Source organism: Ceratotherium simum, chromosome 30 (assembly GCF_057802395.1).
Source record: "Ceratotherium simum simum isolate JZ-2026a chromosome 30, ASM5780239v1, whole genome shotgun sequence".
NCBI lineage: Eukaryota > Metazoa > Chordata > Mammalia > Perissodactyla > Rhinocerotidae > Ceratotherium > Ceratotherium simum.
In genome coordinates, this window is record NC_141929.1 from 19,675,531 (window position 1) to 19,698,740 (window position 23,210).

A 23,210-nucleotide genomic window follows, 5' to 3' on the forward strand; every position below is an offset into this window, starting at 1 on the left:
AGTTGCTGTATGTGGGACGTGGCCTCAGCATGGCTGGAGAAGCGGTGCGTTGGTGCGTGCCCAGGATCCGAACCCGGGCCGCCAGTAGCGGAGCGCGTGCACTTAACCGCTAAGCCACAGGGCCGGCCCCTGTCATTAACTTTTAAATTATAATCTGTATAGCACCTAGGTAATTCTCTTTCATCTTTTACTGGGTTTTGTTTCCCATTCTTCTTTTTCTTTCTGTAATGTAATATCACAGAATCATGAACTTTTACACATAAGACCCTGAAGGTTAAATGATTTGACCAGAGTCACAGAAAATTAAGTAACAGAACAGAGATTTGAACCCCGCTTTACTCATTTTTCATTTTACATTTTTCCTCCTTCCGAGTAGATGCATATTGCTAATATCCTTAAGTCTCCATAGGAGAAGCTTCTGCAGCTTTTCATGGAGCAGTATTCATTTGTGCTTTTGTGGCAGAGAACTTGTTGCTTCCGAATAAGCCCAGAAAGTAGCCTCAGCAGAGTGTGCCCTTCATTAATGACCAGTGTACTGCTTGCTGTTCCAGGAGCCATGTTTGACCAGGACTGTGGGAAGGTCGTATTCATGCTGGAGGCTCTTGTGAGGAGATGAGTTGGTGAAGAGAGAAGTTGGCATGAAGATGCTCCCAGGAGTGGGCGTGTTTGGGACCGGCAGCTCCGCCCGGCTTCTGGTCCCACTGTTGAGGGCAGAAGGGTTCACCGTGGAGGCCCTGTGGGGGAAGACTGAGGAGGAGGCGAAGCAGCTTGCGGAGGAGATGAACATCACCTTCTACACCAGCCGGACCGATGACGTCTTGTTGCATCAAGACGTGGATCTGGTGTGCATCAACATCCCCCCTCCACTCACCCGGCAAATATCTGTGAAGGCTCTAGGTATGGATGATCAGGCCGTAGCAAGGGCAGATTGTGTCTCCCTCTGGGTGGTCCTTCTTGGGCTTGGGTCTGCAGGTAGTAGTACTCTGGGATAGCACTTAACCCTGGAGCAGTGCTGGAGGAGGGCACATTGAGGGGTCTTACAGCTGTGGGAGGAAATGCTCTAGTGGCTGGGAAAGACGCAGCCTTCACCACCTCCCATAGGTAAATCCCTGAGCAAACATTAACCAAATACCTTAAGAGTTGGCCTGTCACAGGGGCTAGAGAGTATTACATTTCAGGCAACGTAAAGTTTGCCTCTGTGAAGTCAGCATTTCAGAGACTTGGGTGCTGGGAAATTGGTTGTGATTGATGCATTTGTTCTTCCATTTCTGTGGCAGGCAGCACCACAGGAAGGAGAGGAGGGTGTGTAACAAGGCTACCATTTCCCATGTTTTATCCGTCCTTGACTAGATTGAGCACACACCCTTCCTGCCACACTTTGCGATCTTGTATGCCAGAGGCAGGAATGCTCTCTGACAGCCCTGGGCTTCCCTGGCGGGATCCACAGGACAGCCTGCTCATATCTCTGCTCCCTTGGGAAGCAGTTGGCTCAGCAACCTCCTGCCCCTGGTGGGGCGTGGCTTGCTGAGCTATTCTCCTTCAGTTCCTGTTGGGCTTCTCTTTCCTGTCCACTGTAGACGAATTCTTCTCTTTGTCTTATATAAATCAGAATCTAATTTAATAGGAAAACAAACCATTAACCATTCATCCAGCAATTATTTTTTTTAATGCCTCCTGTGTGCCATTCACTGTTCTGATGTCATTCTGGACGTTCAGAGCAGGGTTGGATCAGAGTGCTCCCTGCCTTCAGATTTCACAGCCCAATTGAAGAGACTAGAAATAGCACACATTACAAGGTAAATGAGAAAAGACTTAAGTAACAATTCAGGTGGCATGTAATTAATTGACAGAGTAATTGTTTTATTTAAGGTGATAGGAACCAAGTGTCTCTCTGATGCAGTCAGAGATCTCTGGGCCCAGACACTGGTATGCCATGAAGCTGGCCACTACCACAGTGGAGATCTGCTACTTGTCCCTCCGTTGTTCTGAGGATAAGAGGTGTCTGTCACCTCTGGCCTAATGGGTTGGGAAAGATAAATGTTCATTGAAGTGAGCAAGAACATGAGTCTGTCTGATTGTTGATTTGGGGCATGTAAGTTTTGGCCAAAAATTATAGATGATTTGTCTTTTCCAGAAAGCTCTCTCTGAGGATGTGTGACATTGGAGCTATTCATTGGCCCTAGATTCTTAGGAGGGCAGATAATCACTCCTAGATTGAGTTTAGAAGTAGACCTAAGCCAACATTTTAACAGAGGGCTGGTTCAAGGGGAATCAAGCTATGGTGGTCACTTGACTTCTTGCCATCCCTTGTGGCATGAATGCAGGTTGGTGAGGCCAGGTGTATCCAGAGGCAGTTCTAGAGGCTCTCAGTCTCCTTGAATTTTAGGGTCCCCACAGAGACCATTTCCAAGCTATGTAGAAACAAAGAGGAAATCTCAGGGTTCTTTGGCCACAAACCTGCTGTTTTCTGGTTCCTGGTACAGGAAAACGCTAGATTTTGGGCCATTTAATATAAACAGGAAGGACAGGGATGACCAGAGGCTTATGTGTCCTCACCTTCAGTGAAGCAGGGCTGTCCGGGCCGGCCCCGTGGCTTAGCGGTTAAGTGCGTGCGCTCTGCTGCTGGCGGCCCAGGTTCGGATCCCGGGCGCGCACCGACGCACCGCTTCTCCGGCCATGCTGAGGCCGCGTCCCACATACAGCAACTAGAAGGATGTACAGCTATGACATACAACTATCTCCTGGGGCTTTGGGGGGGAAAAATAAATAAATAAAATCTTTAAAAAAAAAAGCAGGGCTGTCAGCCTTCTCTCCACATCTCTGTTGTTAGGAGGAGGAGGGTGTGAATAAGGGTCCTTGGTCTGTTCTTGCAGGTACATGATTCCAGGGCCCAGTTGTTGGGGCTGGGAGAGCTCATGTCAGCTGGACCTGCCCTCAGGCACTGCTCACTCAGGCCCCAAAGGAGTCACTGAGCCTGTTGTGACCATGAGGTGCATTCCTTGTGTGCTTTCAGTTTTTTTTAGTGAGAATTCTGGCTTGACTTTAGCACACATGGAAGAGGCCAGGAGAACTCCTCCAGTTTTCCCAAAGGACTGGGTGTGAGTGCATGAATTGCTGTAGGCAGAGTACCAAACTGACGTTGACGTCAGACCCCACTTCTAGTCCTATTTCTGTCCCTCTCAACCTCTGTGGGCCCCTGTGAAATGGAGGTATCATCCGGCCTTTCCAGCATGATATATGACTGCCTCCAAGTGCTGACCAAGAAAGACGCTGGCATCACATTACAAGGGAAAGCCAGGCTTTCCTGTTGTCCCAAGTGGAAGAGCCAGTTTAAGTTAAATTCATTTTAAAAATAAATAGGATTCTCCTCTGGATATTCATTAGGTAAATGTACACTGAATTGAATGTAGCCTAGAAATGAAACTAACCGTTCTAAGTCATTTCAGATGTGAAAAACTTTTCTGTAGGTTGGTGGAACATGTTTAAATTAATGCCTTGAAAGCAGGACCCATTCCTGCCACTGTAAAGCTCTGAAAGTGTTGGTTCTTGTACACTGTTTAGATGAACAGGATAGGTACATGCATTGATAATTGCAAAAATGCAACATATTTAAAAGTCCTCAGGGCCAGCCCCAGTGGCCTAGTGGTTAAGTTTGGCGCGCTCCGCTGCCACGGCCTGGGTTCTGTTCCCAGGTGCAGACCTACGCCGCTCGTCTGTCAGTGGCGATACTGTCACGGCAGCTCCCGTACAAGAAGAGGAAGATTGGCAACAGATGTTAGTTCAGGGTGAGTCTTCATCAGCAAATAAATAAATAAAAATAAAAGTCCTCAGAGTCAATATCCCACAAGAACCTCAGTGCCATTCCACCTAACCGTGTATTCCCATGTTTGAATTTCTTTATATATGCATGAGAGCTTTTTTTTTTTTGTGAGGAAGATTAGCCCTGAGCTAACATCTGTTGCCAATCCTCCTCTTTTTGCTGAGGAAGATTGGCCCTGGGTTAACATCTGTGCCCATCTTCCTCTGCTTAATATGGGACACCACCACAGCATGGCTTGATAAGCATTGTGTCAGTCCGTGCCCGGGATCCGAACCCACAAACCCCAGGCCGCCGAAGTGGAGCGCACAAACTTAGCTGCTACACCACCAGGCCAGCCCCCGAGAGCTTTTTTTCCTATGTTTTTCTTCCCACATAGGTGTCTCTTCCTTTTTTTTTTTTCTGTTACTGGGGCTGTGTTCTCTTATTTTTCATTAAGGCTATAAGCTTTAGATTCTCGACCTTTTTGGAGCTGAAAAAAAGACATAATTACTTAGCTCTGTAGCTGTTGAAGTACTCTAATTTTAGATCTGCTCTTCCACATCTTGAACCTGTGAGAAGTTTATCACAATCATCTAAAGCTCTATTTAGTGAAGGATCCTTCTTGCATTGTGCTATGCTAAGCATTATAAAAGGTAAATTATAGAAACTGAGAAGCAGTAATGTGAGGCATACAGCACTGATCTTGATTTGCAGATATAAGGATGTGTATGACATAGACTGTTCTAAAACTTTTCATACCAGTCAGTATTACTGTATTTTCTTTTTCTGGAATTCATAGGCATAAAATCAGAGAAAGGTCAGGCCTGTAGAGACTGTGGAGAGAGCATCTAGCCCAGCAGTTTTCAGACTGAGGTCCCTGGACCAGCAGCATCAGCATCAGCATCAGCATCACCTGGGAACTTGTTATAAATCCAAATTCTCAGGCCCCATCCGAGACCTTCTGAATCTCTGGTGGGTGAGGCCTAACAATCTGTATTTGAACAAGCCTTCTAAGTGATTCTGATTCTGATTCTGATGCACAAGATTGAGAACCACTGATCTAAGCCAATGTCTTCATTTTCAGTTACAGAAACTGAGGCCTGGGATTGTTAAGGTTACATCTCACTGCGTCTTAGTGCTATAGGCAAAATTGCTTTTTCCTCAGCTTGTTAGGTCATTGTATTTTTACTTCATTTCTGAGGCCATAAAGATTGTTTCTTGCCATCATTCTTATTAGTTTTTCCTAAAATTAATTCTTGGACTTATCCTCCAGAGGTGTACTTTTCCTATCACAACTCTTTCTGTAGTGTCTTATTTTCTACTTTTGTTTGACCTTTTTTTTTTCCTTTTTCTTCCACCTCAAATTTCATTCTTAAAGCTTTCTCATGAATTCTTTAAAGGAGAGGGAGAGACCCTACTATGTTTTATTTCTCAGTTCAGAAGTGGTTCAGAAAAATATTTTTCAATGTGCAAAGTGTGCCAGCATCTTTGCCACAGTTGAATGTTTTCTCAGATCTGTCACTAAAAGGTGAGTTTCTGTGCCCAGTTCTTGGTACTTATGTGCTTCATTAGAAAAACACTGAGTTTCATTAGAAACTCAAGCTTCACTTGAAGCTTGAAAAACTGAGCTTCATTAGAAAAACACTGGGTTGCCTTTCCCACTGGCTCTTGAGATAACAAGAGACCATTTCCTTAAGCAGCCTGACCCAGATAATTTAATCCCAAGAACACCAGTCCCTTAGGATGCCTTCTCTGACCCCCAGTCAAGGTCAGGTCTCTCCTATACGCTGTTATATTATTACCGTTTATGTCATCTCCACCGCATTAATCACAAGTGCGGTTCTACATGTATTTACATGATAATTTGATTAATGGCAATCTCTCTCACTAGTTGTCTCAAGGTAGAGACCATGCCTGATGTTGTATCCCCAGTGCTTGGCACAGGGCCTGGCACACTGGTTAAATGAAGGCATTCACAAATTCTACCTATGCAAGCCCAGTCTGCTGGTGTGAGCCTGGGAGCTAACATGGGCCTGCGATCCAGGAAAGAGTGGAGAATGGGCTGTGGGCAAGAATGATTCAGTCTGGTGGCTTTCAAACTTACTTTTCTGATAGCAGAACATTTTTTGTTTTAAAAAAAAGGTAAAATGAGGCCAGCCCAGTGGCGTAGCGGTTAAGTGCGCACGCTCCACTTCAGCGGCCGGGGGTTCGCAGGTTCGGATCCCGGGCGCACATTGATGCACCACTTGTCAAGCCATGCTGTGGCGATGTCCCATATGAAATAGAGGAAGATGGGCATGGATGTTAGCCCAGGGCTAATCTTCCTCAAAAAAAAAAAAAAAAAAAAGGTAAAATCCCTGGATTTTGTAAAACATAAAAGTGATGCTCTTCCTGGGCTGCTTTTCTACCCTGCTGTTTGAAATCATTTATATAGTCCCACACCTCTAGATAAGGAAATGGTGTCGTGGACCCAGGGCTGTGAATCCATGGTGTGTTACTAGGGAACAAAGAGGTGGCCTGGGGCAGCTTCTTGGGGCCTCTGGTGCTCAAGGGCACTTCACTCCTAGGTAGTCTGGGGAGTATGAGCTGGAGAGGGGCTTGCAGCTTGAAACTTGTTCACCCTCCAGAAAATCTGAACTAATGAGTACTTAACATCCATGTTTTCTCCATTCCCTGGAGACAAAAAGCAGTTTTCAGCTTCTCTAATCTCTCCTAGCAAGAAAGCTAGATAAACTTACATAAATATGTCTTTCAAGGCAACTCAAGTCTTCCTAAAGGTAAAGACCCTGTCAACTGGCCTACAGGAGCCTGTTGAACTCAAGATGGCCTTTAGCTCCCACACTGATACTACTACTGGGTCATAAGTTCAAAAGCTCTCTTATTGTTCGGGCTCAAGAAAGGAGGTCACTCCGCCTTCCCTGACCTCTCATGGCATGAAGCAGAGATTACTTATCCTGGTTTTAAGACCACCAAACTCTAGCGGCCACAAAACTCCTTTTCCTCCCAGCCTACCTCCTCTCCACCCCACACTGCAGTGTCCACCCCAACCCCTACAGTGAATAGTTACAGCACGAAGGCTCTGTCTTGACCAGAGCAGCAACTCTCAGATGGGGTGTTTGTGTCTGAGAACCTAATTTACTCATTATTTCCCTGGTCAGCCATATGTGTTCCACAGCCAAGTGGCCACATTGGCCACTCCTGTCTCCAGTCCTAAAATCCCACAGTTGTAGGGAAGCTTTGGAGACCCTCCAAGAGCAAATAGTGATAGCAGTGAGGGGCTACTCTCCCTGCGGGTCCCCCCCCAGCCCCCTCCCCTCCCAGTGGACCCCAGTGCAAGGGCCTCTCTCCTTGCCTTGGCCCCCTGACCTGTGCACACTGCTCCCTGCCCTGGGCATATGACACTTGGCTAGCCATTATCCTTTTGTCCTGCCAGCACTTGTAAAGCTTTTGTTATTATTTAGAGAAGAGCAGGAGATTTAAGAGTTTTGTAAAGTGAAGAGATTGAATTATGTCATAGGCTACATGTGTTCCTCCTAGCTATAGCACTGAGGTTCGTAACACTGGGAGTCCATGCCTGAGAATCCCATATGTGCAAATGGCAAATGCTTTGTGGGATTCTTGAGGGTCAGGGTAGCAGGGGATGGGGGGGAGGAAGTGAGGGGAGCTTGGAAGGATCGGCCCAAGGTACCAGATTATCTCATGTGGACTTTTTCAAGATGTGATTCCAAAGGGCTAGGCTGGGCCTAACTCTGTGAGAGGCCTGATAAACAGTACATATAATAAGAAAACTCATCTATATTCATGTTGATTTTAAAACTTCTTTTTTAAAAATCAGATTTTTAAAATACTGAACATTGAAATTATTGGCCTAGAAAATGTAGTTTTTATGTGAGTCTTAAAATATAAGTCACAGTGGGGCCTTTTTTTCTGTATTTGTGATGTCTGCTGGGTCTGTCCCATGGTGATGGTAATAAAATGTACCATTGACAGAGCTGTGCTGGGCCAGGCACTTTCCATATATTGCCTCATTTGACTTAGTCTTCTCTTCTACCCTGCAAGGTGAACATGACTCCCATTTTTTTTTTGTGAGAAAGATCGGCCCTGAGCTAACATCTGCCAATTCTCCTCTTTTTGCTGAAGAAGACTGGCCCTGAGCTAACATCCATGCCCATCTTCCTCCACTTTATATGGGACGCTGCCACAGCATGGCTTGACAAGCAGTGCGTCGGTGCATACCCAGGATCCGAACTGGCGAACCCCGGGCCGCCGCAGCGGAGCACGCGAACTTAACCGCTTGCGCCACCGGGCCAGCCCCATGACTCCCGTTTTACAGTGTAGTAAACCAAAGCCCAGAGCAGTTTAGAAATTTACCAGGTCATTCAGCAATGAAGTAAGAGAACCAGTATTTGAACACAGAAATGTCTGGCTCCAAAGCTCGAGTTCAGCACCAATAAATGGCCCTTCCTGGGAGTCAGCTGTCCTGAGGCTCATCCATCATGTGCGACATCACTCATTTGTATAGTTTTCTCATTTTTTGTTGCAAGATTTATTGCCTATGGTTACCATGCTTTCTGCTGCAAAGTGGCCAGAGGAGTTCCCCTCCTGAGCCTCTGTGAACAGAATCCAAGTCCATCAGAGGAAGCTGCACCCTACATTGGGCCACCAGAAATTATGTGTCCCAACCATTGCTCCATCTGAAAACACTCAGAAAACTTTCAGGGGACCCAGGGAATAAACACCAGGGTTATTGGAGATGCATCTACCCACAGAAGACACAATATTGACCTAGTTGCCTGGAGAATGGACATCCAGGCTTGGAGGCTGCCCCTCCAACTGGAAGTGCCTGTGGAGTGTGAGAGTGGAGCCAGAATGGTCTTGGGGGAGAAACCTAACTGCACACATTGTTCAAGATGGTCTCCAACCAGAAGAGTAAGCACACAACATAGTCCAGTCCAATATACCAGGCGTGGCCCTGCCTGTCCGTCCCCCTCTGTTTGGCGATCATTGCCTTTCCCTGACCACCAGGCCTTTGCGCACAACGGCCCCCATCTCACATTCAGTGGTTAGAGCAGAGTGAGCAGGAGTGGGAACCATAGTAGGCAAAGAGATCAAAAAGAAAATTTTGGAGGGGCGCACAGACCATATATGGCCTGTGGGTAAGCCACTGTAAGGATTTTTATTCAGGGCTGGCCCCGTGGCTTAGCGGTTAAGTGCGTGCGCTCCGCTACTGGCGGCCCGGGTTCGGATCCCGGGCGCGCTCCGACGCACTGCTTCTCCGGCCATGCTGAGGCCACGTCCCACATACAGCAACTAGAAGGATGTGCAACTGTGACATACAACTATCTACTGGGGCTTTGGGGGAAAAAAAAAAGGAGGAGGATTGGCAATAGATGTTAGTTCAGAGCCGGTCTTCCTCAGCAAAAAGAGGAGGATTAGCATGGATGTTAGCTCAGGGCTGATCTTCCTCACAAAAAAAAAAAAAAAAGATTTTTATTCAGAATGAGATGAGAATCCATCAGAGGGTTTTATGCAGAGCAGAGATATGATCTGATCCATCTTAAATTTCAACAGAATTACCCAGGCTGCTGTGTTGAGACTGAGGGAGACCATTTAAGTTACTGTTGCAATAATCCAGGCAAAAAAGAGTGGTGGCTTGGATGAGGAAGGTGGCAGTGGTGGTAGTGAAAACTTTGTTAGATTCTGGATATAGTTTGAAGGCTAAGCCAACAGGATTTACTGATTATTGAAAGTGGGATGTGAGACTTGACTCCAGTGATTTTGACTTGAGAAACTGGGAGGATTTGCCCTTGACTGAGATGGGGAAGATCTGGGGAGAGGAGTGTCAAGAGCTCAGTTTTGGATTCCACCCCCAAACTGACCCCTCCACCTTGAATGTCTTTGTGAGTGATACTACCAACCATTTATCCAATTTCCCACATTGCTTTAGGCTCGGTGTAACTCCTCCAGCCCGTTTCCTAGTGTGCACTCAGGACTTCAGGAATTCCAACTCTTAGCCCTTTCCTACCTCAGTGCCTTTGCATATGCAGTTCCCTCTGTCTGGATGCCCTTTCCCCTTTATGTTCCCTGGAACGTCTGCTCCCTTTAAGATAACGCCAGTGTCACTCCCCTGTGAAGCCTTCCCTGATCCTGCCATCTGCAGGGGAATTGCTCTGTATTCTCTCCAGACCTTGAGCTTGTTCCTTCAAGAAGCCCATGACTTCTTTGAGGGAATTAGGGCAGTGTGGTTTGAGCCGCCATGACTTCTTTGAGGGAATTGGGGCAGTGTGGTTTGAATCGCCATGACTTCTTTGAGGGAATTGGGGCAGTGTGGTTTGAGTCGCCTACCATGGGCAGTGTCTGTACAATGAATAATGGAATAACTGGATGACTAGATACACTAGATGTGTATCTAGTCCATACTGCTTCTTGGGCTTTGTAAGTTTTCTATTGAGAGTATTAGCATAGGGCTTCCTTCTACTTGAACCACCCCAAGCTCACAGGAATACCCCAGGTGTTGGTATCTTATGGCTGCTCATACCCTCATGAGCTTTCATCTTAAAACATGGAGGAGTATTGGTCTTTTTCTTTTCCTCATAAGGAAGCTGCTCAGTCCTCTAGCTCTCTCTCTTCGGGGCTTTGTCTAGCTTTTGTTTTGCTCTCTGGGTGCCTTCTAGCTGCAGTGTACTCAGAATGGGTGTGAGGGCAGAACGGGTTGGTTTCCTCTCCAACTGGAGCCAAGCATTTTCTGACCTTTTGACTACACTAACTTGTTGGAGCAGTGTTTTCAGAGAATGATCTGTGGGAAATCTTAGAGCCCTTTCTGCCGTTACAACTGAGAGTGCAAAGCCCATTCCCTAGAATATAGATTAGATTCTCTTGCCTCAAGCTGGTGAGCTAATAAATGCATAAAGGTACATAGCCATGTCCAAGAAGCATGTCCACCTCTCCAGCCCACTTGTATTAGGCAGTATTCTCCAAAGAAACAGAACCAGAACAGAGAGAGAGGGAGATAGAGATTTATTTTAAGGAATTGGCTCACGTGATTATAGGAGCTGACATCTGAAATCTGCGGGGCAGGGCAACAGGATGGAAATTGCAACAAGAGTTGATGTTGCAGACTTGAGTCTTCCTCTTTGGGAAACCTCAGTCTTTTTTCTTAAGGCCTTGAACTGATTAGATGAGGCCTACCTACATTATGGAGGGTAATCTGCTCTACTCAGAGTCTACTGGTTTAAATGTTAATTACATCCAAAAAAATACCTTCCCAGTGATGTCTAGACTGGTGTTTGATGGGCATCATAGCCTAGCCAGTTGACACACAAAATTAACCATCAACACCACCTCTTTTTACTTCCCATTCCTGGTTTGCGCCTTCTGCCTCTACTGCTTTCATTTTCCCTTAAGAACTTACTCCTCTGCCTCCAGCCCGTACTCTTTCTCCAGTCCCAGTCACTGGATACCATTTTCATCCAGGGTGAGTCACCTTTCCTCTTGTCCCAGGCCACCATCTGGTCTCATAGGAGGCTTTCCTGAATCTGTCTGCTTTCAAGAAGTGAGTTTTTTTTTTTTTCCCCAGTATAAACCCCTTGAAACTTTCAGACTTTCTGTTGTGTTTTATTCTCAGGTATTGGGAAAAATGTGGTTTGTGAGAAGGCAGCAACCTCAGTGGATGCCTTTCGGATGGTGACAGCCTCGCGCTACTACCCACAGCTGATGAGCCTGGTGGGGAACGTCCTGCGCTTCCTGCCTGCCTTTGTGCGCATGAAGCAGCTGATTGCAGAACACTATGTGGGCGCAGTGATGATCTGCGACGCCCGCATCTACTCGGGCAGCCTGCTCAGCCCCAACTACGGCTGGATCTGCGACGAACTTATGGGCGGTGGGGGCCTGCACACCATGGGCACGTACATTGTGGACCTGCTGACCCACCTGACCGGCCGGAGAGCCGAGAAGGTGCATGGGCTGCTCAAGACCTTTGTGAGGCAGAATGCGGCCATCCGTGGCATCCGGCATGTCACCAGTGATGACTTCTGTTTCTTTCAGATGCTCATGGGTGGGGGTGTGTGCAGCACAGTAACACTCAACTTCAACATGCCAGGCGCCTTTGTGCATGAGGTCATGGTGGTGGGCTCTGCGGGGCGCCTTGTTGCCCGGGGAGCTGACCTCTATGGGCAGAAGAACTCTGCCACACAAGAGGAGCTGCTACTAAGGGACTCGCTGGCTGTGGGCACAGGGCTGCCTGAGCAGGGGCCCCAGGACGTCCCGCTGCTCTACCTGAAGGGCATGGTCTACATGGTGCAGGCCCTGCGCCAGTCCTTCCAGGGGCAGGGGGACCGCCGCACATGGGACCACACCCCCGTCTCCATGGCTGCCTCGTTTGAGGATGGGTTATACATGCAGAGTGTGGTGGATGCCATCAAAAGATCGAGCCGATCCGGGGAGTGGGAGGCTGTGGAGGTGCTGACGGAGGAACCTGACACCAACCAGAACCTGTGCGAGGCACTCCAGCGGAATAACCTGTGAGCCTGCACATGGGCTCCCTGCCATGGGGCAAAGGGGCCAGGGAGAGACCGGGAGCCGTGACGAGAGGGCTTGGCTACAGCACAGAGAGTGTCTTTCATTTAGTGAGTCAACTTGGGCAGGGTTCAAATGAAGCCGAAGGTAGCCCCGGAGAAATGCCCCCTCCAGCACTCATTTACTCCTCAGACTTGCAGGGCGGTGACCTTCCTGTTTCCGTGGCTGAGAAGGCTAGCACAACATGCACGGGGTGGAGCTGCCACCAGGTCTCTGCATAGTTAGGCTGGGGAGCAGGGCCTTAGCCAAAGCTTGACTTGGAGACTTCTTCAACCTATTTGTGGTCCTAACTGGATGAGAAAGCATAGCAAGGAGCCAGCTTGGCTGATTCCTCAGGCCTGAGGAGAAATGACAAGAAGCCTTGTTTCCGTGCCCTTCCTGGGCTAGGGCATCTCAGGAATGGTCAGGGCAGCAAGTCATCCCTCAGGGATCTGCATCTGCCCTCTCTCCCATGCAGCCAGGCCCTTCCTGCCTCCAGGCTGCCCCCTTTCCTGGCAGGGAGGAGTTCTTCATTAGGTGAGCTCTCAGGGGCTGTTAACCGAGGGCACAGGGCCCCTGATTTGGCAGAGAGGAGACAAGGGAGAGCTCTGGAACATCTGATAAATGTTAATAAATCAGAAAGTCTGACACTATGACATGTGGTTGTTGGTTGTTTGATAGGTTGGGTTTCTTTAATAATGGAAGGCTTGTTTATTGTTGTAGATTTTTTATATTTTTCTCTTTCCTTGTGGCTCCACAGCAGCTTTGACCTGCTCTGGGTCCATCACTGTCTAGTGGACTACACAGAACCCTCGTGGCCAAATCCCAAGAGCCCTCCAAGCAAAAGTCTTTGCTCAGAGAACAGGACTTAAGACTTCCCGATGGGGGCCCACTGGGCCTGCCATTTCAGGGAGATAGTGGGAGAGTTTGGGGCCTCCTTGAGCTGGTTTTGTTCTTGAAACCATGGAGTTGGCTCCAGGGGACCCCTGGGAGAGGGGAGGTGTGAGGAATGGTTCTAGGGAGGCTGGCTGGGATGAACTTGAGGAGGAAGACTCCACACACTGCCCCTTGGAGTGGGTATGGCCCAGCCAGCCAGTCACCAGCTGTGCTTTTATTGTGTTCTACACAGGGAAATCCTTTTAGAGGTGGGGTGGGGTAGTGGGAAAGGACACATCCACTCCTTTGTTTCTTCTGCCAGCTGTAAGGATAAAGCCTGGACCAAACTCTTTTTCCCTTCTCTAAACTTCCCTCTCTCTGCCCTCCCCTGGGCTCCTTGCCGGAAAAATAAAGGCCCAGGGAAGGCTCCCTCTTCCTTTTGGCCCCCCTTATAGAAGTCACCAGGCCTGTCTTCCTATATTGTTCTGGTTTCAGACCTTGTCCTTGTGAGAGAAAATAACAATGGCTAGTGTTGGAGTGTGCTTATTGCATGCAAGCCCCTCAGGGTAGGCACTTCATATGTATTATTTCATTTAATATCCAAACCACTCTATGAAGTACTACTATTAATATTCCCAGTATTCAGATCAGAAAACAGGCAGAGAGGGGCAAAGTTACTTGCCTCTTGTAAGTTATAAGTGATGGAGCCAGGAGCCTGGTCAGGGTCATCTGACTACAGAGCCTGACCTTGAACCACTTCCCTGGGACTTATGGCTCCTCAGACTCTGAGTGCCTAGGCATTGCCCCTCTCTGCTCAGCTCCCCATCCAGTTTACTGCCTTCTCTCTGCAATGGGAATCGCAGCCTGGCCTGAACTAGGAGGCAGACTGCAGAGAGAGCCCCACCAGGCCAGACTCTGATAGAGTTGAAGAAGGAGAAGCTGCCCCCTTCCTCCTGGGGACAATCAGCTCAGCTCTAGGTCAGTCCCTGTGTGTGTTACTAGGGTGTTTAAATCCCTACTAAGTTTGGGAATTGACCAAGAAAGCACATGCATCCATTGTGTTTGACTCAGATGCTCCTACTTAAGAAAGCGCCACGTTGCAGATCCACAGTGGCACTTTTTATGTTTTTTTAGGGCTCTGGAGCAAACCTCTTGTTTACAAAGATGCATTCCCAGAAGTCCTGGGGTAGACTGCAGTGGGCTTATGAGGACACCAAGTCCTCTGTTGGCAATCCCCAGAAGCCAGGCCCATGGCCATCCCTCAGACATCTTTACCATCATGTGTGTCTTGAGTTGGTCCCAGAGAGGAGATGTACCTTGAAGTGGCCTAGATGCCTGTAGCTAAGGAAGCCAGCAGGGTTCTGGTACCCAGGGGCGACTGAGCCCACAGCTGGTTCCAGGCTTGTCCTGCAGCGCCCCCTCCTGGAGGTAGGCAGCATCACCTCCCAGGATCTGTTTCCCAAATCTCAGGATCTTCCTTGCATCAAAAGTAAATATAAGTTTTTCTAAATCAGTGAAAATGCAGTTAGCTTTTCCTCTCTGATACAGCAGCCAGAAAAGAATTTCCAAAATACCTGTTTCTTATTTTTCAACCCCCAACCAAATCTAGGCCTCAGACAATGGCAGCAGTTTCCTCCCTGGCCCCAGTCTCTCCCTTGGTCTGCCCTTCACAGTGCTGCCTAAACGACCTCTCCAAAATGTCAGGCCAAGATCCCTCCTTGCCTACACCCCTCCTGATCACTCCAGACTCGCCCAACCTGGTCTCCTGATGGCCACGCCTCTGCTTCAGCCACGCTAACTGGCCCTCCTGCACGGGGCTGATCTCTTTCACACTAGCAAGGCTTTGTCCCTGGCATATCTTCTGCCTGGAGTCTCAACTCTCAACTCTGTCCTTCAGGAGTCAGCTGGAGGGTTGCCTCTTTACTACTTCTGCCCTAGGCAAAGTGGCAGTCACCCCCATCACTTGTGGTCCCACTGCCTTGGTCCTTGGCTCTTCCGTGGCACCCGTCTCCCTGTATCGTGCTGTCTCAGCATTTCCCCCTTAGAGTGAGGTTCTAGGAGCAGTAATGGTAACTTGTTCCTTTCTGTGGCTTCTGTCAGCTACCCTGCTTAGATAAGCCTGTCAGGTAATAGGACTCAGGAAATGTAGACCAGTTCTTTCTAATATGGTTACTGTGTATTTTCTTTATCACTTGTTGAAAGATAGGGACAGAGCTTCCTTATCAGTGCTGGCCTGGCCCACACCTCCAGCCCTGGAGACCACACAGAGAAAGCAGATGCTTGGCCTTCTTGGGTCAGGCCCAGGGTCCAAGCAAGAGAGCCCCCAGGTCCACAGATCTGCAGAGCTCTGGAAAGGGCAGGGCCTCCCTGGGGCCCAGGGTGTAGTCTCATGCAAGGCCACTTCTCCAGGCCTCTGCTTCCTCAGTCATAGTGAGGAGCTCAAGCTAGTTATCTGAAGAGCCTTCTACCTCTGAAAAATCCCAGAGAATCCATGCTCATCCCTGTGGACAGTATCTCCTGGGGCAGTCAAATCACTTTCCAAGGAAAAGTGTGGGCAGAAAGAAGAAATATCCTGACTCCATGGCTTACCCTGTGGCCTTGCCATGGGGCCAGTGACCCCTAAAGGAGGGAGCATCCAAATGACCCCTAACGGAGGGAGCAGCCTGGGATAATGCCCGTTTTCTTCTTACTTCTTCCATCTGGGCCTGCCCACCCCATCCCTTCTGATGATCTTGCCAGGCCATTATTCCAGGGGCCCCATACATGGTTCTGGACTTTGGATGGCCTCAGCCTTTCAGATCCTGACCTGTCCCTCTCTGCAGCTTCCTCAGCTCCCCACCTTGGTCTCCTTATCTTGATGCCTTCTATGGGGCCCCTCTGCTAGGTGATACAATGTGGTGATGTGTGCCCTTGAGTTCAGTCTAATCCTTCAAGGTGACACCCAGGATTTTTGCTTGAACATTTGTGTAGATGAGATACAGGAGGAAAAGCAGGTTGGAGAGAGGAGAAATTATTCATTTAGTTTGGAATTCCGTGTGTTTAAAGTGTCTGAGGGACATGTAGGACAATCAGGAGGCAGCAGGATATGAGAGTTTCCAAAATGGCCAGCACTAGCTGCCTCTTCCCAGAGACCCCTGAGGTCAAAAAGCAGTAGTCATCTGGTGGCTTGGCCTCAGGGCTCCAGGGAGAACATACACCTCTACCACCACCCCCTGCCTGTCAGGAAAAAGGCACCATTGCCTCTGTCGCCAGGGGCCACTCTGGGGGCAAAGTCTGGTGCAGTTGTGGTCTGGCAATAAGTGGAAAGCATTCCAAAGCTGCCACTCTTGGAGCAGACAAGTGAACTCTGCCACTCTAGAGGGTGGATCCCAAGTGTTGGTCCCCTTGAGGTCGGACCAAATGCAGGCCCCTTCCCTGGGAGATGAAGCAAGACCAAGCACCTGCTTCCTATGATCTGACAGTCCCTTTCCTTTCTCTGCCCCAAGTTCCTCCTTGTCACCTCCCTCTCCATCCCCACTGTTCTCCTGTCTAACCTTCAGGTTCATCTGAGGAGCCTTTAAATGCACAGAACCGGGCCCCACCTGTGCAGATTCTGATTCAGTTAGATGTGGGGTAGTGCCCAGGAATCTATATTTTTGTCAAATTCCTGGGCAATCCAGATGACCAGTCAGGCTTCAAACCGTGCACTGGGGAATCCTCCACCCTTCTTCCCAGCCTCTCCCTCTTCAGGCAGCTTATTTGGGGAATCATAGTCTGAGAAAAGGAAAACGTTTATTTTCAGCAAGTCCAAGGTCCCAAGTGGGGGCAGAGGCCAAATTCCCCCTTCCACCTGAGGGCCTAGGCCCATAGGCTGCTGCTCTGGTTCAGGCTTGGGAGGAGGGGAGCCACGAGTGGGGCGGGACAGTCACTTGTACTGAGGAGAGAGTGGGGGTACAAGTGGAGCCATACAGACACTTAGCATCTTGTCAATGTCCACTTGAGTTGACTTATCCACCTCAGCCTTGAGGCAGCCGCTGACCCCCAAACTGAGCAAACCCCCAGGCTCCTCTCCAGCTTCCTTTCCCAGGGGAACCAGAGCATGGGTGGGGAACACAAACGTATTGGGGCAGGGCAAAGTAAGGCCTGAGCCCAGCTCACCTGCCACATGCAGCAAGGCCTGCAGTTGCTCCACACCTGCCTCCTCAGGGACCGGGGTCAGCTCCAACTCAGGCTCCACCTCGGCCTCCACCTCCCTGTCTCCCTCCCCTGCCTGGTTCAGCTCAGGGTTGCAATAGTTGATGTACTGGTACAGGGGCCGCAGGCGCTGGGCCTTTCCTGCAAGGACCCAGGGCAGGGCAGGGGCTAGAGTGCCAAGCCGTGCCACGTCAAGGGTCCAGCAGGCAGGGGGAAAGAGGAAGGCCCGGGGACTGCCACTCACGCTCCAGCCCCAAAGTCTCTGAGGGTGCAGACACTGTGCTGGCCACAGCTGGGAGCACTGGGGCTCCCAGACTCTTGCGTTTCTTGGCTTTTTTGTGCTGTTTGGCAGACAGTGACGACTCACTCTGGCTACTCTCTGGCTCCTCCCTCTGCAGCGGCAGCCCCTGTGGCAGCTCAGTTTCAGCCCTAGGATGGGCTTGGTGACTAGGCCCTGGGAGGCTGGGGGATAGGAGGACTGAGGAGCCAGCCTTCAGCCTTGGCTCCTATGTCCTGAGCCTAGGGAATAGCCCTGCCTGCCCACCACCCTGGGACCCGATTCTTGTCCCTTTCCTGGTCAGTGAGGCCCCGGGCTGGTCAGAGGCTGAGAGTTCATGTGAGCTCAGTCCCCTTCAAGGCCTTGAGACTACCTCTCAGGATGGTCCCTACACCAGGGTTCTTGAAGGACAGAAGGGGTGAGGAGTGATGGTGGCAGGGCATAAGGATGCACCCTGCAGGGGTGCAGGATGGATTTAGGAATCCTACTGGATTGTGAGTTGTCGTCCCCCCAGCCCCGCCTCCAGCTCTGCAGCTCCTTCCCTCTGAAAGCCCCCTCACTTGACTGGCTTCCTCTTCGGACCATGACTGAGCCTCACAATGGAGGCCATAGGCCTGGGGCCTCTCTCCTCTAGTGCCTCCACCTCTGGCTTGAGCCTCTCTTCTTCCAGCTTGAGTCGTTCCTGCTGGAGCTCTGGCTCTGACACTGATCCTGCTGGATACTTGTCTGCACCCTGGGTCCGGCAGGCCTCATGGGCTGGCACCAGGCACTGTACTCCCATCACTGGACACTAGAGGTGACACATAGGTAACTAGTTATCATGGCCAGGCAAAGGATACAGGGATCAGTCATTAGACACCTGACATCAGACATCAAATGCGGATGAAGGGCACCAGCCCATGCCCCTCCCAGCCTATGAAGCCTGTCCTGGCAGTTAGGGGGTCATCGCACAGAGTTTGGCCTCCTACAGCGCTGCGGCCAAGTGTTTGAAGGCTAGAGACACCTCACCTCAGAGCTCTGAGCGCGGCCACCTAGCGCCTCCGCGAGCTGTGCTGGCTCTACGGCCGTCCCCTCCTGGGCCCCTGGCCGCCTCTGAGCCCCTGATGAGGCCATGGCTGCGCGGGGTCAGCGCATCCTCGACGGTTGCTTGGTCGGCGGGGGGCGGGCCCCGAGGGGCCGGACTGGTGGACCCTGCGCTGACCTTGGAGATCGGCCGGGAGGCGAGAGCCAGGGTGGGAAGGGCTACTAGCGGCCGCTCTGCCCCACCCTCAGCAGGAACTACAAGCCCCAGAGGGCTTTGCGCCAGGGGCATTGGCCCCTGACCTCAGGGACGGAAACTATTGTTGCCTGGCAACAGCAAACCCGTCCGGTTGCAGCAGCGGGTGGCAAAACGGCTCGGGTGAGCCCCCTGCCCAGGTGTTGCGGGGGAGGGGCCGCGAACCGGGCAGGGAAGTGGGCTGGAAGCCGAGGCAGCGAGGGCAGGCCGGGGTCGGGAGGCAGGGCGGGGGCCGGGAGAGAATGGAGGGCACGGCCGGGATCAGGGGCCCGGTCCAGGGAGGAGGCATGGGGCTTGAGGACAGGGTTCTGGGGCCGGAGATGCGCAGCCCGGCAGGCCTCGGTCCACCGTTGCAGGGCGACGACGGCGGCATGTGCGAGGGCCCGTCCCGCATCTCGGGGCCCATCCCGCCAGACCCTACGCTCTGCCCTGACTACTACCGGCGGCCGGCCTCAGGTGAGTTGGTGGGTGCCGCGGCCAGGCGAGGCTCGAGCGAGGTTCCCGCCCCGCTCCACCACTGAGCCCCGCACTCCACCCCGTCCGGCCCCTCAGCCCAAGGGCGCCTTGAGGGAAACGCGCTGAAGCTGAACCTGTTGACTTCGGACCCGGAGCAGGATGCCACCCCTCCCCGCGGCCCCCGCATGAGCCACGGAGCCCGAGAGATTCTGGAGCGTGGCCGGCGCGCCGTAGGGGCCGTGTTGCTGCAACTCGGGGATATCTCCGGAGGCCCAGGCGCCTCTCCCAAGAGTAAGTTCTGGGCAGAAGGGGCAGAGAGGCGAGTCTGAGGTCAAAAGCTGAGATCAAAAGGGGCTGCTCCTCCTTCCTGGACCTGGGCTCAGACTTTGCCTCTCGGAGTCTTAGTTTCCCCAACTATAAAAGAAGGAGAAAATGCACTACCTCTTCTCAGGAGAGGACTGAATGAGTGATTCCCTGGGAAACCCTAGCTCAGCTTCATGGATTCAAGCATCAATGAAACGTTGTTTGCTGAGTGTCTACTGTGTGCCAGGCCCTATAGGTGCTAGGAAGACAAGGTTGAAGACAAGCATGGGCCATCATCGAGTCAAGGTGGGAGACAATAAACAAGTGAAGAGATGAATATGATATACAAGATGGTTAATGGTATACGTCACAATAAAAATGTAGAAAATAATCAAGGATGGAAGAAGATTACTATATCAGGAAGGGAACAAGGTGATGAGGTGGAATATGTGTATAGGATCTAACTTAGATGGAGAGGTCAGAGAGATGTTTCTGTAGGAGGGCAGGGTGTGGGCCTGTGTGTGAACTGGTATGAGTTGGATTGCCTGGGCTGTATGTAGGGAAGATCCTGGAAACATCTTTTCCGCAGGGAAGGACCCTAAAGACCATGAGAAGGAGAACCTGAGGCGGATCAGAGAGATCCAAAGGCGCTTCCGTGAGCAGGAGTGCAGCCGGGAGCAGGGCCAGCCCAGGCCCCTGAAGGCTCTGTGGCGCTCGCCCAAATATGACAAAGTGGAGTCCCGGGTCAAGGCCCAGCTGCAGGTACCTGCCTCAGGGAGACAGAAGTATTGTCTATCTTTTTTTTTTGTGAAGAAGATCAGCCCTGAGCTAACATCTGTCGCCAATCCTCCTCTTTTTGCTGAGGAAGACTGGCCCTGGGCTAACATCCATGCCCATCTTCCTCCACTTTATATGGGATGCCGCCACAGCATGGCTTGACAAGCGGTGCATTGGTGCATGCCCGGGATCCAAACCCCGGGCTGCCGCAGCGGAGCGCACACACTTAACCGCTACGCCACCAGGCCGGCCCCGGTATTGTCTATCTTGTTGCCCAACAGGCATTTATACCCTATCTGAGTTATGGGGAGAGAGGAAAATCACAGGGGACTAATGTACCAGAGGAGTAAGAGCTAGCTGGTTCTATTTCAGGGTGGGGCTGGGGGCTTTCTCAGAAGTGATGATGGCTGGGTGAGGGGCAAGTAGGAATTAGGCAAGGGGAGAATGGAAGAGAACATTCTATAGAGCTAGAACCTCACAGATAGAAGTCCTAAGACCAGAGAGAGTGTGGCCCGTGGGGAGGCTGTGTACAATTCACTGTGAGGGGAGAAGAGCACGAGGTTAGGCTAAGTCAGCTAAACCCACATCATAAAGGGCCATATAATCCACTTCTCAACCTTTATTTCTTTTTTTTTTTTTGTGAGGAAGATCAGCCCTGAGCTAACATCCATGCCAATCCTCCTCTTTTTGCTGAGGAAGACCGGCCCCAAGCTAACATCTATTGCCAATCCTCCTCTTTTTTTTTTCCCCTTTTCTCCCCAAAGCCTCAGTAGATAGTTGTACGTCACAGTTGCACATCCCCCTAGTTGCTGTATGTGGGACACGGCCTCAGCATGGCCGGACAAGCGGTGCGTCGGTGCGCGCCTGGATCCAAACCTGGGCCGCCAGTAGCGGAGTGCGCGCACTTAACCGCTAAGACACGGGGCCGGCCCCTCAACCTTTATTTCTAAGGGCAGTGGGAAGGGCAGGGACAGGGTTATGGTGGTGGGATTCTGTCTTGGGTAGATAATGGCACCGTTTCTCTATCCAGTGGTCTCAGAAGAAGGAGCAGGATTGAGAGAAAAAACAATAAGGTCATATGTTGTTCTGTTGAAGCTGAAGCATTTGTGGGACTCCCAGGGGGTAGGAGTGTGTCCAGAAAGCAGATGGAGAGTCAGGTCTGGATCTCAGAAGTGAAATCCAAGTGTTATTGAGGATCAGGCTGAGGACAATGAGATCAAGGAAGTGACCCTGGATTTGAGGGCTTGGAGGCCAGCTATCAGTGACCTTGGTGGGGAGAGAGTCTGGAAGCTTGGCTAGGAAGGAGAGAAAAAGAGATTGGTAACTGGAGCCAGGAATGGAGGTAGAAGGAGGGGTAGTTTGTTGTTTTCTTAAAGATGTGGAAGACACATATGTTTAAATGCTGATGAGAAGTGTTCCTTCAAGAGGGAGGAGACCCATAGGGCTGGGATAGAGAAAGATCCTGAGAGGCAGAAACGACAGAGTCTTGGTCTTCTGGCTTGAGACCCTGACCTCAGCCTACATGTTCCCTCTGCTATGTCCTGCCCTCCAGAACCCCAGCCCTGCCTCTGCGACAGAGCCTGCCCACTTCCTACGGGCGCATTCCCGCTGTGGCCCTGGGCTCCCACCACCCCGTGTCCCCAGTCCCCAGCTAACCCCACCAGGTTCCAGCGCTAAGGTGAGAGGATGTGTGGGGCCTGGGAGGTGGGGCAGGGATCTTGGGGGGTTCAGGGATACAACACAGTGCTGTCTGTCCCATCATGCTTGCCATGTCCTGCAGGGGCCAGGCCTGGGTGTGGACTTCATTAGCCACAATGCCCGCACTGCCAAGAGGGCCCGCCAGCGGCATTCCCGCTCACTGCAGGTCCTGGCACAGGTGCTAGAGCAGCAACGGCAAGCCCAGGAGCACTACAACGCCACACAGAAGGGCCACGTGCCCCATTAGTAGGTCCCACTGCCCAACACCTGGGGTGAGGGGCACTTGTGGAGGGTGGGAGCCAACATCTTCCCTGGGATCATCAACCCTGAGCCTGTGCATCTGCAGCTTGTTGGAGCGCAGGAATCTGTGGCGGCAAGAGGCAGAGGCCCGCCAGCATAGCCAGCCGGACCCTGCCATGCCCCCTGGCCACACTCGCATGCCTGAGAACCAGCGGCTGGAGACACTGAACAATCTGCTCCAGAGTGAGTACATGGGCAAGGGGGGGCTGGATGGGGAGCCCACTGGGGACCATGCACCCCTGCCCTGAACTCACTGTTCCTGGGCCCCCTGTAGGCCAGCGCCAGCTGCTGCGTGAGCTGGTGTTGCTGCCTGCTGGGGCAGACTCACTGAGGGCCCAGGGCCACCGTGCAGAGCTGGACCGGAAGCTGGTGCAGGTAGAGGAGGCCATCAAGATCTTTTCCCGCCCCAAGGTCTTCGTGAAGATGGATGCTTGAGCCCTTTTATGGGAATAGTGATGGGGATCCTCACTGAGGATCACTGCATGGTTGCAAAGGGCAGGGTCGGGCCCCATCATAGAGTGGAGTCTGAAGACAGGAGCAGTGGAGTGGGCAGTATCCCCAGAGTACTCTTCCCAGCCACTGGTGGCTACAGAAGGGCCATCCCAGCCTCTTAACCCCTTTGTCAAAATTAAAACTTTTGTACACAGTGGGGTTTGTTTCCATAAGAGCTTTTCTTACCCTAGAAATGCCAAGCCTGGTGACCCTCCTGCTGCTTGACTGCA

The 23,210-nt window shown here is 51.1% G+C and overlaps 3 protein-coding genes across 4 annotated transcripts in view; 2 read left to right on the forward strand and 1 right to left on the reverse strand.

Moving 5' to 3' along the window:
- The window catches only part of GFOD2 (Gfo/Idh/MocA-like oxidoreductase domain containing 2), a 46,529-nt gene extending 33,034 nt beyond the window's left edge, over positions 1 to 13,495 (forward strand). Inside the window, exons 2-3 of the mRNA XM_004431739.3 lie at positions 552 to 897; positions 11,424 to 13,495. Coding sequence (XP_004431796.1) covers positions 639 to 897; positions 11,424 to 12,322 — 1,158 coding nt within the window. The 5' untranslated portion in view covers positions 552 to 638 and the 3' untranslated portion in view covers positions 12,323 to 13,495. The remainder of the gene's footprint in view (positions 1 to 551; positions 898 to 11,423) is intronic.
- Positions 13,496 to 17,020: 3,525 nt separating this feature from the next.
- C30H16orf86 (chromosome 30 C16orf86 homolog) lies at positions 17,021 to 18,791 on the reverse strand. The gene is made up of 4 exons (XM_087420090.1): positions 18,687 to 18,791; positions 18,239 to 18,468; positions 17,646 to 17,878; positions 17,021 to 17,569 (listed from the first exon to the last, which is right to left on the reverse strand). Exons 1-4 carry the CDS (start codon positions 18,789 to 18,791, stop codon positions 17,133 to 17,135), a joined length of 1,005 nt encoding a protein of 334 aa, XP_087276216.1. The 3' UTR covers positions 17,021 to 17,132.
- Positions 18,792 to 19,004: 213 nt separating this feature from the next.
- ENKD1 (enkurin domain containing 1) lies at positions 19,005 to 23,137 on the forward strand. 2 transcript variants are annotated; one of them, XM_087420098.1, is made up of 8 exons: positions 19,005 to 19,077; positions 19,311 to 19,410; positions 19,507 to 19,701; positions 20,303 to 20,475; positions 22,043 to 22,168; positions 22,271 to 22,434; positions 22,535 to 22,671; positions 22,763 to 23,137. In XM_087420098.1, the coding sequence occupies exons 2-8, from the start codon at positions 19,326 to 19,328 to the stop codon at positions 22,921 to 22,923; spliced, it is 1,041 nt and encodes a 346-aa protein (XP_087276224.1). In that variant the 5' UTR covers positions 19,005 to 19,077; positions 19,311 to 19,325; the 3' UTR covers positions 22,924 to 23,137. The 2 variants fall into 2 exon arrangements, with proteins under 2 accessions (XP_087276224.1, XP_014643969.2); XM_014788483.2 differs by lacking the exon at positions 19,005 to 19,077 and having other exon boundaries at positions 19,189 to 19,410.
- Positions 23,138 to 23,210: the final 73 nt, after the last annotated feature.